The sequence below is a fragment of the Phaseolus vulgaris genome, chromosome 11 (assembly GCF_051622355.1).
Source record: "Phaseolus vulgaris cultivar YP4 chromosome 11, ASM5162235v1, whole genome shotgun sequence".
NCBI lineage: Eukaryota > Viridiplantae > Streptophyta > Magnoliopsida > Fabales > Fabaceae > Phaseolus > Phaseolus vulgaris.
Window position 1 is genome coordinate 13168481 of NC_143508.1, and position 13820 is coordinate 13182300.

General features: G+C 33.3%; 1 protein-coding gene across 2 annotated transcripts; it reads left to right on the forward strand.

Moving 5' to 3' along the window:
* The first annotated feature begins 6788 nt into the window (after nucleotides 1-6788).
* Nucleotides 6789-10963, forward strand: LOC137810819 (Outer arm dynein light chain 1 protein). Of its 2 annotated transcripts, none has more exons than XM_068612281.1 (5): nucleotides 6789-7116; nucleotides 7887-8337; nucleotides 8430-9666; nucleotides 9759-9905; nucleotides 10032-10963. In XM_068612281.1, exons 2-5 carry the CDS (start codon nucleotides 8287-8289, stop codon nucleotides 10658-10660), a joined length of 2064 nt encoding a protein of 687 aa, XP_068468382.1. In that variant the 5' UTR covers nucleotides 6789-7116; nucleotides 7887-8286; the 3' UTR covers nucleotides 10661-10963. The 2 variants fall into 2 exon arrangements, with proteins under 2 accessions (XP_068468382.1, XP_068468389.1); XM_068612288.2 differs by having other exon boundaries at nucleotides 7012-7704.
* Nucleotides 10964-13820: the final 2857 nt, after the last annotated feature.

Consider the following 13820-nt stretch of genomic DNA (forward strand, 5'->3'; position numbering starts at 1 on the left):
AAAATGTGTTTTTAAGCCTATTTACCTTCTTTTCCATTATTTTCTTTTCTAACAAGTCACACTCCTCCCATGATAATTTGTAGGGGGTAACTTTCTTCTATTGTGTCTTAGTGCTTTTGTTCTTTTTTCTAGTCAATAAATAGTATAATTTAGTGGTATGTTCCATTTAATGTCAAACGTAAACAAACCCACCATGAAGGATTACTCAGTAATCAAATCACTCGAGTTTTAATTACAAAATTAGCTCAACAAATTTGACTTGACCAATTATCAAAGCTCTTCGATTTTCAATTAATTGAATTTCGCTAAACGAGAGTTTTCCTCGTCCAATAACATTTAATAATTCATAAACCCTAAACCCTAAACCAATAACATTTAATAATTCACAAAGTCGAGCTGAGTCGACTCGGATCCATGTTGAGCCAAATCGACTCGAACCAATATTGAGGCGAGTCGAATAGAGCCAATCTCGGGCCGACTCCACCCAGGATGATCCCGAGCCGAATCAGACCAGGTCGATATCGAGCTACGTCGGCTCGGGCCGATGTCGAGCTGAGTCAGCTCGGTCCGATGTCAAGCTGAGCTAGCCCGAGACGATGCCAAGTCGAGTCAATCAGGGTTGGTGTCGATGTAAGTCGACCCAAGTCGATGTTGAGCCGAGTCAACCCGAACCCATGTCGAGCCGAATCGGCCCGGGCCCATGTCGAACCGAGTCGGCCCAGACCGATATCGAGTTGTGTCGGTCCGGACCTATGTTGAGCCGAATTGACCCAAGATGATGTCGCGTAAGTTTGGGCCCATGTCGAATCGTGTCGATTCGGGACATTATCGAGCCACGTCGGCCCAGACTGACTCGGCTTGACATTGGTCCGAGCCAATGTTGAGCCGAGTCGGCCCGGGCTGATCTTGAGCTTAGTCGACTCAGGACAATGTCGAGCCTAGATGATCCGAGCCGATGCCGAATCGAGTCGACCCAGGATGATGCTGAGCCGAGTCGACCCAGAATGATGCTGAGCCGAGTCGACCCAGGATGATGCTGAGCCGAGTCGACCCAGGATGATGCTGATCCGAGTCGACCCAAGTCGATGTTGAGCCTAGTCGTCTTGGGCCTATATCGATTCGAGTTGACTCGAGCTAATATCGAGCCGAGTCAGCCCGGATTGATGGCGAGTCGAGTCGGCCCAGATCGATGGAGAATCGAGTCGACACGTCCAAATGTCGAGCCGAGTCATCCCGGACTGATGTCGAGCTAAGTCGGCTTAGGCTGATGTTGAGCCGAGTCGGTTCAGACCTATGTCGAGCAGAGTCGGCCGATGTCGAGCAGAGTTGACTCAGGCTTATGTCGAGCATAGTCATCCTGGGCCGATGCCGGGCGGAGTCGAACTGGACCATAGTCGACCGGAGTCGACCCGTGCCGTAGAAGAGCGGCGTTAGCCCGACCCGATTTCGACCGAAATCGACTAGCGCCGATGTCAACCAGATTCGACCCGGGTTGATGTCGAGCAAAGTCGGACAGGGCCGATGTCGTTGTCGAGAGGAGTCCTACCGGGCCGATGTCGAGCGGAGTCGGCTCTAGTCAATCTTGAGCGGAGTCGGCCCGGGCTGATGTCGAGCAGAGTCGAATTGGGTCGATGTCGATGTTGAGTGGAGTCATATCGGGCCGATGTCGAACAGAATCAGCCCAGCCCGATGTCGAGCAGAGTCGGCCCAAGTCAATGTCGAGTGGAGTCGACCCGGCCGATATCGAGCTAAGTTGCCCCTATCTAAGGTTGATTCAGCACCGAGCCCATCCAGACCGAGACGGTTCATGCCCAAGTCAAGTTCGTTGGACTGATGTCTAACCGAGTCGACTAGTTTCTATGTCGAGTTGAGTGGGTCAAAGTCTATTAACGAGTCGAGTAAGCCGAAACTTTTCAAGCTAAGTCAGTCAGAACCCAGATCAAGATAGATTTAAACAAATAGACAAAATTAATTTAATGTAATTCATAACATAAATTTAATCTAATTGACAAAATAAATTTAATTTAATTAACAAAATAAATTATTCTAAATTTAATTCACTTTAAATAAATTTTAAAATAATTATATAAATTTGATCTAGTTAAAAATAATATAGATTTTTAATTCAATCCATTTTATTGGATCTAGAATTATCTAGATTGGATTTTTGATGACCACCCTGCGGTAGATATTTTACCTTAATAAAATAAATAATAAATATAGTTTTATTGTTAGAAGATTCTAGTTTCACATATTGGATTTTGGAAAGTTTTGGTAATTATGATTTTAAATTATATTACATTGGATTTGGAAAGTTTCAACGATTGGATGTATTGTTAATCATGATTTTAAATTATATATATAATATATTAAACGTGTCGAATTTATGTCTACATTCTTATCAATTATTGAGATTGTTTGATGATGTGAAATTAAAAAAAAGAAAAGAAAGAGTGAAACAAAATTGATTGAGTTTTTTACGGGATAGAAAACAAGTTAGATTATTAATTAAAAGTATTGTTTTATTTTTTAAAAATACAAACATGTGTAGATATTTTTAAAAACGTGAACTCCTTTTTAGCCTTATTTTGAGGGTGCAAGAATATGACTACTTATTTTTTGCTTTTTATTCACAGGTGAGAAGAACAATATTTGCTGCTTTACTTTTTCTATATATTTTCATGTTAATTTTGTTACACCTTATAGAGAAAATTTAGGTATCTTTGAACCCTAGAAGTCTTATTTTTATCAACATCACCATGTCTAACCTAATATAGCTTTTATTCAAAGAAATCATAATTGTTCAACATGACATGAGAGCATGCCTCTTTTCTCAACAAAATTCATGCGTCTAGCTTATTTTGACTTTTTTCTCATTATACATTCTCAATAATCAAAATTTTGTATAATATCTAGCTCTTAATATTATTAAAATATCATTTTTTATTCTCAACAATCATTACTAGAGTATTACTTTTTACTCTCAATGGTATATAATTATTTGACAAATTTACTAAAGTAACACAACATTTACAAAATATTTTTTTAATTTAGATATTCACCTTATTATATTATTACTATTAGTTTTAATTAGTAGTATAAAAAATAAAACTTATCCAACTATCTTTATTCTTAAAAAATATAATTCCCTACAAGTTTTTACACAGAAGCATCATTATTGATTGACACAACACTTGATCAATCCAAACAAATTTATATATATAAAGCTGATTTGCAGGTGTTTAAGTAACTTCTATATATTTAAATAATACATGAGATGTTTAAGATTTGTTGAAAATTAAATATTAGTTTTGGAGAAGTAACCTCGTACAATTTATGAGTAAACAATATTTGCGGTGACGATGAAAACATAGCTTTGGCAGAAGAAAACAGACAACAGACATGATTGGTGAATAAACGTCATCATGTCTTAAACCTTTTGATTACAGCCACATGGCTCCGTCCAATCACCAAATTCACCTTGTTTGTATCTGCATCATCTCATTATCAATTATCACAAATTGCTGTCAAATCAAATCAAATACCTCTCATTTTTTTCATTCAATAGGCCAAACCAAAAAAATAGAGTATATATACAATCAAATTATTGTTTTTATAATTATATAGTTTAAAATATCAACTACAGTATTAATCTATCAAAACATCAATATATATATATATATAATTAAAGATTATTTCTAAGAAGATTTCACGTATTATTCATTAATTACAATGTTTAAGCGGTTGTGAAATGAAATTTAAGTTTTTTTATGAGAACTCGAATCTTGATTATATGTAGTATATATAATTTTTATTAATATTAGATAGATTTGTACAAGTTTACGAGATTACGGTTAATTTTGGTGGCATGATATTTAAAATATGGATTTTAAAAGTTTAAATAATGTTAAATAACATTTTAATTGTATATAATATATTTAAAAAAAATAATCAATACAACAACTACAAGAAAAAAAAATTAACGATAACTCTAAAGTTTAATTTAATTAGAGAATGATTTTTTAATCTTTATTAAGTTTTAAATAAATATCAGTAAAATAACGAAATTTTTTTTAACTCTAATTGAATTTCAAAAATTTATTTTAAAACCTTAGCAATATAATAAATGTTTTTTTTAATGTTTGTTAAATTTTAAAGATTTATTTTAAAATCTAAGCAAAATAATTGAAGTTTGTTTAAGCTTCGTTAAATTTCAAAGATTTATTTTAAAATCTTAACAAAATAACATAGGTTTTTAACTTTAGTAAGTTTTAAAGGTTTATTTTACAACCTCGGCAGATTAACAGAAGTCTTTTTAACCTTTGTTAAGTTTTAAAGGTTTATTTTACAATCTCCATAAAATAATGGAGATTTTTTTAACCTTCGTTAAATTCCAAAGATGTATGGTAGAACCTCAATAAAACACTCCAGATTTTCCAAATTTCAATAAATAAATATAATTAATCTATTTATAAATAAATCATTAAAAACTATACATTTTTAATATATTTTATAACTAAATTTTCAAAAATTTTGAAAGTATAACTTTACATTACAAATAAGTTTTCTAAAGTTTCAAACATTTATTTAAAAAACTTAATAAAATAACCTTGGATAATAAGTATTTCAACAACTAATCTTAGATAATAATTATTTCAACAACATATTTCTTATAATTGATGGTGATTGGTTTATAGAATTCCTAGTATTTTTTATTACGAGCTCATACTTCAAAAAAATATGATGTATTTTATTTTAGTTTTTGATGTATGTATATTTTATGTGCAATTTTAGTTTTAGTTATAATTGTTAATATTTAATTCTCATAATTTTTAAATATTTTAAATTAAGGTCTTTATTTTAAAATGCATCTAATAATTATTTTACTGTGAAAGTGAAAAGTAATAAAGTTAATTTCTCCTCGCAATATGTTTTGCAATCTTTAGCCAAGAACACACATATGACTTCGAAACTCACATCTGACAAATAATGCAATTATTTAGGATATGTAAAGCAGTAATAAACACTAGTTGTTGTCGAGCTTGGTAGCAGTGACTTGTGAACCAAGTTGGGGCAGTAAGGTGATGAAAGAAACAACATTGAAGTAAGAAGAAGATGATGTCTTATTTAGTGTTTCTTCTCACTAGATATAATAGACATAAGTATGATTGAATTGTGATTCCTTGCTAGGACTGTCGTTGACGACCATTGAGCCTGTGTTGGAGAGCAATGTGTCTACGATGGAAGAGAAAAGTTAAGAGAATCTTAGAGATGGTGGAAAATGGGATTGAAGATTATTTCAAATAACAAGTCATTTTTTGGAAATTTTGAAACTCATGGTATTTTACGGAAGTTCTTAAACCCATGGTATTTGACGGAGGTTTTTAAACTCGTGGTATTTAACAGGGGTTATGAAATACTTGTCCTGAGGTTTAAAATAATCTCAAGGGACACATGCTCTTCAGGGATGTTTGCGGGAGAAACTACAACCCTAGGTAAATGACTTAATAGAGCTTTTAACTCTGGATAATGTAAAAATAAACTCCCGTTAAAACCTTTTTTTCTTGTAGTGAACCATTCTAATATAATAAAAATATATTTTAAAATTATGTAATCTCATAATATAAACTAAAATTTAAAAGTTATAAAAACAAAAAATAACACTCAAATAATTTTTTTAGTGAGGAATTAATCACTAGAAAAATTATTAAATAAAAATTAATTTTAGAGACAATAAATAATTAATTGCTATATTGACAGAATTATATATTATTTTAGAAATTAAACAAATTATTGGTATCTAAATTCGTTTTTATTATTAATAGTTAGTTTTTATTTAAAATTTAAAATAGTTGGTAGCTAAAACTTGGTAGCTAATTTAAATATTAATAATATTTTTAGTTTCTAAAATAATGTTCAATTTAATTAATATAATAACTAATTATTTTTGTTTTAAGATTAATTTTTACTTAATGATTTTCTTGTAATGAATAAAGTAATTAACAGAACTTCTAAAAAGTAGAAATGTAACCAACTATAGGTGAAGATAGTTTTATTCCAATTATCATAATATAATCTCAATGCATTGGTAGAATATTATCTAACACTCAAGTGAGTATTTAATATTGTGTTGTTGATGATGTAATAATGAAGTACCTTTGTTTTGTGTGATGGGCTTATTTATATCTTTGCAATAAATTTTTTCATTGATGAGTCATATTTAATATGTTATATTACTTGATTTATTGCGTATTCCTTTTTACCTTGATGTATTCACACTATCTGAATGACATTCAATACCGAAAATTATAGGATCGTTCAATTCAAACCAGTAAAAAGTTTTTTTAATATTTTTTTTATAAACAATAATAAATTTATCAGGAGTGTAATATTTAAATTAGTTTAATTTTTAATTTATTTAGTTTCAAATTCGAAAATCAAATTTACACAACCTAATTAATACCTTGACTCGAATAGTGTAAGTTGTGTTGATGATTAACAGTTTATAATTCTAATAAAAAAGAAAAAAAAATCTTTTAAAATTTAATTTAAATGGATAAATTTAGCTGAAAAAATCTAAAATATGTTAATACTTTATTTTAATATTATTTTTTATTAGAAAAAAATAAAAAATTTAAAAGAAACAATAATAAAACAAGATATTTTATTTTTTAAGAACTTTAAAATCTGGAAAAAATGCATATTAGGAAGCAAATTAAAATATAGAAATATTTTCACTATTACAATTGTTATTCATTGTATATATCTTTTAAAAACATTGGATTACAAATATATTTTGTGATTAATGTTGAAAGTGAAAGCCTATAACCATTGACATTAACTGCAGCTGAGTCTGGAAAACATTTTTTTTAATTCAGATCTGATTTGTTAGCAGTCTAGGGTTAGCAATAGATAGGACGTAGTTGTTGGTTCCTACTGAATACCGTTTATTCCGAATATTATTATTTATCAATGACTATATATGGAGAAATGAATGGAAGGTGATTCTTTGATGCTTTTGGTGGCGTAGCCTAGCAGGTCAGGTCAGGGGGAAACGGTGGAAGAAGAATCTCTTTCTCTATACAACAGTGCCCCTTCTTTCATTCTTTCAAAGAGGTTTCCTCTCTCTCTCTCCACCCTCTATATGCCATATGCTGTGTTAGTTGCTTCCTCATGGAACCTCTCCTATTGCAAAATCCTATGATTTATGGATAATTTTTTTGTATATTCGATTCAAAGATGCGATTTTGTTTGATCCCATTGCTGCCGTTTTCTGATTAAATCAATGGGCATGCTCAAAGTTCTTCCTTGATTGCTGTTTGGATGTTTTTTATTTGGGGGTTTCGTTTTTCGTATATTTGGTTTCTCGGATTTCATTTGTTGGAATTTTTGAAGAAGTCCAACATGGTTAAGACAATCTTAGGAATTTAAGCTAATTTAGAGTTTAGGAAAGAATGAAGGAACCGTTTTGAAGCAACGACTTGAAGATGGGGTGTATTGTATTTCTTTTTAGAGACCATATGTACATTAAGACAATCATGGTCGAACTGGTAGGATTATTATGAACAGCTAAACTCTCCCTCCATGTCTTTCATTGCATACGCAGAACTCGAACTTGAGATCATTAATTAAGCTGCAACTTTCGCACCGGTTGATCCACAAGCTCTGTGGTTGGGGTCTATTGTATATTTTCTTGTGAGTTAGGTAAAGAATAAAAAAGATAAACTATATTGCGGATTATATGTGAATGGGTTCTATAGGTTTAATCTTCAAGTTATATTTTTGGATTGAGCAAAAATGTTTTTTTTTATTGTTGATCATGTTCTTCTACTTTTACTATAACATATCAGATTGATCTTTATTCTCGGTTCCTTTTTATTTACCAGGATTGCTTCTCTTATGCATATCTGTCTCTGGATTCTGCTGGTTGCAAAGGAATTTCTTTCACTCTGGCCGCTATAACAAAGTCAAACTATTCTCGCACCTCTAGGAGGGTGTGGGGTGACGAAGAGGGAGTGATTTGGCTTTGTGTTTTGCGAAGATCAAAGTCTTCGGATATATGGAGATTGTGCCGTGTTTCAGTGGGCTTGTCGCTTGATTATGGCTAAGGGTGGCTTTTTGCGGTTTTGCCAGAAGCTCTTTCTAGTTTGCCACTGAATCTGAGAGAAAATTTAGTTCTTAATTAGGCTTCTGGAAAATTGATGCACGGTATAGATTGTAATTGATATTTGTTTTTCTGTTTAGAGAAAGTTGTGTTTAGATGTAGCTGTCAACGTCATTGCAGCAATGTTTAGATTTTCTTGTTTCCATGCTAATGTCCAAGGCAATAAGGCAAAGGTAAGTATAAGATATATGGATTGGTTAGTATTATTTGTTGATATGATATATATCATGGCCTATGTTAACTTTGTGCTTTCCTCTTCAATCAGAAAACAGTTCAACCTTCTGCTGAAGTAATGTTGAAGGCTTTGCAAGATGTTGCCCAAACTCAAGTCTGTAAAGATTCATCTCCAAGCGCATATTCAACCCTTTCGAAAGGACAAGCAGACCAGCAAATAGATGTGTCTGGGATTCATATTAGCAATTGGGATTCAGTTGAGCGCAGTTGTAGATCAGAGGATCTGAACAGCAAGTTTTCCTTTGAAAATGACAGTCAAGTTAACCAAACTAGACGTCTTAAGAAGAGTCAGTCTCTTCATAGTGGGCTTGACCAAGGCATAAGGGATGGTGATGAAGATCTGGTCCTGTCGTGTGATGGTGCCAAAAGCCACGTTGAGTCAACGATGTCAACTTCCAAAAAGTATCATAATGGAAACCCTGTTGATCAGTATGGAAGCAATCGAAACGCTGAGTTCGCTGGAAGTTCAGGTTTTGCAAATGATAGCTCACTTTTTTCAATTGGAGATCCAACGCCTTCAGATAAAGATGCCCGTGAAATTTCTGATACTCCTTTATCTGGTGAATATGTTGGTGACATTCCTGACCAGACTTCTGTTCCCGGTAGCGTATCACTAAGGAAGTCACATTCTTTACCCAGTATCAGAGCTTCTATACTATTGACTGAAAAAGACGCTTTTAAACATGAATTGTCAAGATCTTCTGATGATCTTCATGCTTTACGCATGAGGCAGAAAGAGGAATTCGTCAACGAGTTTGATGATCAAATAAGGGGAGATCAAGAAAGAGAGAATGACATGGGAAAAACTGAAGATGGTCATATGGACAACCTCTTTGATGATGGTTTCGATTCTTATCTGCTTACTGATTCAGCAAAAGACTGGGTAATGCCAATGACATATGATACAAGTGATGCCAAAACCCTTCAAGGAGATTCCTCAGTTGAATTTCCTCACAAGGGTTTTAAGATTAAGCGCATTGAAGATTGGGTTATTGGTCTGCAACATTGTGGACCACCTGTAGAGGAAACAAATGAGGAATTGCCTGAAGTTACTAAGCCATTAGCTGATGTGAGCACAGTAAATGGTGTGACTGCTGCCATTGTAGATCATAAGGCCACTCCAGGAATGGATGCAGCTAAAAGATATATATCTTCTCTGGGGGCTAATGCCACTGCCGCTCAGCTGGCTAATCATGGGTTGGTTGTGATCCCCTTTTTGAGTGCATTTGTGAGTTTGAAAGTGCTCAATTTGTCTGGAAATGCTATCGGTTAGTAGTATAATTTCTTTATTCATTATTGGTTTCCTTTAGAGTCACAGTACTTAATTTTCAGTTATCTTGTTCTGAATTCTCCTTTTCAGTGAGGATAACTGCTGGTGCTCTTCCCCGTGGACTTCACGCTCTGAATTTGTCTAGAAACAAGATCTCCACTATTGAAGGATTACGCGAACTTACACGGCTTCGCGTCCTAGACCTCAGTTACAACCGCATATTAAGAATTGGACATGGTAAAACAAATTCTTGATTACATCTCAAGTTTCTTATCTATAATACTTTTTGTGGAAATAACATGTTGATGCAATTATCTATTGACATCCAAATGTTTTTGGTTTATCTTTGCCTCATCTGCAAAGGTCTTGCATCCTGCTCATCTCTGAAAGAGCTGTACCTGGCTGGAAACAAGATCAGCGAAGTAGAGGGTCTGCACCGTCTCTTGAAACTAAGCATTCTGGATTTCCGTTTTAACAAGATTTCCACAGCCAAATGCCTAGGCCAACTTGCAGCCAACTATAACTCTTTGCAAGCTATCAACTTGGATGGGAACCCTGCCCAGAAAAATGTTGGAGATGAACAGATGAAGAAATATCTGCAGGGTCTTCTTCCCCATCTCGTTTACTACAATCGGCAGCCTATCAAAGTGAGCACTTTGAAGGATGGAGCAGAACGGTCGGTTCGGTTAGGAATGAATTCCCATCAGTTTGATCGCAGCCTTAGGTCGGATCGCAAGACCACAAGGAAGAGCAACCAAGGTGGTGTTGCCTCTCGGAGGTCATTGGCCACTTCCACTCATGCTCGCAGAAATGTGGATTCACCAAAAGTATCCAGAGGCAAGCAAGCTCTCCTGCCACCATCTAGAACCAAAGTACCAACCCACAGTCGCTATCAGTTTGAGGTTCCCTCCAATCCCTCTAAAGTATTGAACTTGACATCAGAGCGCGCCATGCGCAAGAGTCGCAGCGAGGGAAATTTTGGAGCTCTGTGAGAAGCTGTTACCTACAAAGTTAATTCCTTCACTGCCATTGTTTCAGTTGCATCTATTTACCTTGCTATCTTGTATTCTGCCATGTTTTCTGTTTGCACAGTTTATCCCTTCTGTTTTAGTGCACTAGATATTGATTGGTTGATTTGTGGGTTGTAATGCCCAATAAGCTGCTGCTTTCTGCCACACTATTTCTATTCCATTGTGTGTTGTTTTCAGTTCCTTCAGAACATCATTTTCAATTTGTCTAGAAAACAAGTTTGGTGCAATTGCAATAAATTTCCTCTTTGGAAGGATAGTTTGCCACTTCCATGGTTTTATTTTGTGGGGTTGACGTGCTCATATTAGAATTAAACAACTGTGTCTTAGGTGGACCAGTGTAATTAAGCCAAGTTACTTGGCCCCACTTATTTAATGCAGATTATCAAGGTCATGTTGAGTTCAAATTTGAATGCTTATGTTTAGAATGTTTAGATTATTTGTCCTTTTTATTTCTTTGATAGATAAACTTATGTGTCATCCTTTTTTTTCGATTTTTTTTTTAAAAATAAAGTGGTTGATTAATTTAACCCAACTGTGTTTTGGTTGAGATTTGTAATTCAATCTAAAAATTAGTCACTGTTACCTAGCATCCCATATAACAAATATTCACAATTAGGACGAGGAACAAAATTCATCAAATATAAAAAAAATACCACAATCAAAATCACTGTGTTTAGAATGGACAAAACTTATATGCAATTGTAAAGATATCATTTTGTTTTATTTTTCAATCAAAATTATGCTTTCACCTCAATAATTTGGTGATAAAGATTTACATTAAAGGGTTTTTTTTTTCTTTGTCGGCACATTAAAGGGTTAAGTCGGTTTCAGAAGTGAAGTTTCGATTCTAATGGAAGTGCAAAGCAAACAACGTCTCTGAAATTATATATAAGTTTTGTCCTTTTAAAATATAAAAATCAATGTAACTTTTAAAATATAAAATTTTCTGAAACTTATGTTTGGGAATTTTCATATTCCAGACAAGTATGTATATTTTCTCTTTTCTTCAGATAAAAACCAAGAATAACACTCCACAATTTTCCTTTTGAGTATGAAAAAGACCACAACAAGAGGAAGTAGAACCTATAAATTTATAACGATGAGTGTTACAAAATAAGAAAGTTGAAGGGGACCAAATAACAGCTGGTGGTATTTCAAGCATTTCTTGATGCCACTGTGATTCTGGCTATTTCTTTCTCCGCTGACTATGTTCATACAACAAATATAAGCCAGATTAAACAAAAAAAATTGATCAAACTAGGAAATTGGTTTTTTAAACACTCGATCCGTATCCGATTCAACAAAACGAATTGTTTTGAAATCCTTAAATCCGTATCCAATCCAATTAAAGGGAGTGTTTTTAAATTCATTTACATTTAATAGGATAAAATTGAATTGGATTTTTTTACACTGATTTACATTTTGTTTTAAAATTATTTCATATAAAATTTTGGTATAATTTTAAATTTGATTTTAAACTCAACCTATTTTAAAATAATTTTGAAACATATATTTATTTTAAAAAATGTCTTAATCAAAGTTGCACTAATGATACTCATTAATTACGATAAAAGGGAGTGATGTTTCTTATTTAAAATAAGCGAATGATGTTTTGGTTGAGATTGATTTCATAAATGTCCTAATTAAAGTCAAATCGATTATGTCTTGACCGATGATCCAATCAAAATTGAGTCAATTAAGTCCTAATTAAGGTCGAGTCAAATAAGTTTTGATTAAGGTTGAAAAAACAATGTCTTGATCAAGTTCAAAGGGGTCTCATCAACAACATTTCAAGCTAGACCAAGTCAACGACCGTTGAGACAAGTGAAGCCGATAACATCTTGACGAGAAGTCAAAAAATGCCTAAACAAGTTAACCCAAAGACATTCCAAATGGACACTTAGACTTTTCTAATCAATGTTCAAACAACAAATGCAGTTACAAGGTCAAGTATAAAAATGTATGAGTCAAATCTAACAAATAAGACTTGTTCCTCACTTCTTTTATAGAGGAAATTAAGTTCCTTTTTCACCATGTTGTATTATTGTTGTGTATTACCAAAGACATCTCTATTTCACACCTTTAATTTTTGCTTTAGCAGTTTCAATTTTTCTTTAAGTGCAAGCGCTCCTCATCCATTCACTTGAAGAAAGCCTTCAACTTTTTCTCCTTTAACCAACAACTTAGGAACTTAAATAGTTTAGATCCCAAATCCATAGTCGCTTCTTTGAGAAGAAGGGAACAATGATATGAAATTTTTTATCCTAAACTTTTTGGACACTCACTCCACACTTCCAACCATACCTTTGTCACAAGAACTCTATTTATCAAACTGCATGTTTTCCCATTAAGCTTAAACCATGTAAATTGTCTCACAACTAAAGGAATATCAATTATCTTTAATTGCTATGTAACTTTATTAAACAATCTCATGTTTCTCCTATGTGTTTCTCATGTACTCATTTATGCCTTCATTATACCCTATTATACAATTGAAATCACCCACTAAGCACTACATTTTGACTATTGATCCATTTTCTACCTTTCAAATCCTCCCACACTCTTATATTTTACCCTCTTTCCGCACTCAATAAACATTTATAAAAACTACTTATTTGTTCCCTTATCTCGATGTGCCTTTAATCCCATAAAACATCTTTCCTATAAAAGTTTGTTGAATGACACAAGGTTCCTTCTCCAAATTGCACAATATTCCTCCTCTTAGATTATTTATTGGTTTTATACATCACTCAAAGTCCTTTCTTCCCCACAACACATAACACATTTTGTTAATTAATCCATTTTAGTTTCTTGTATGCATAATAACTAGATTTTATGTTTTCACACTAACTTTCCCACATTTTTCCATTTCACTTTCCTCCAACCCCTTTATATTACAGGATAAAACATCCATTTGTGCCTTATCCCTAGATTCCAATTCTGCAATCATAACCTCGTATTTTTCTTGAAATGTAACCCCAACCTCAATCGCTAGTAACCACATCTTCCTAGCTTCAGTCAAGATTTTATCTTTCCTAAATTTTCTATTGCAACTCTTAGTATAATGATTCATCAAAATATCATTGAAGTAATAACTACATATTAAGATTTTTTCCCTTGT

Bases quoted from the DNA above. Each gene is read 5' to 3' on its own strand.
- LOC137810819 (XM_068612281.1), top strand. From the start codon at position 8,287: ATGTTTAGATTTTCTTGTTTCCATGCTAATGTCCAAGGCAATAAGGCA. The intron at 9,667-9,758 runs GTTAGTAGTATA...TCTCCTTTTCAG, and splicing joins TTTGTCTGGAAATGCTATCG to TGAGGATAACTGCTGGTGCT. The intron at 9,906-10,031 runs GTAAAACAAATT...TCATCTGCAAAG, and splicing joins CATATTAAGAATTGGACATG to GTCTTGCATCCTGCTCATCT.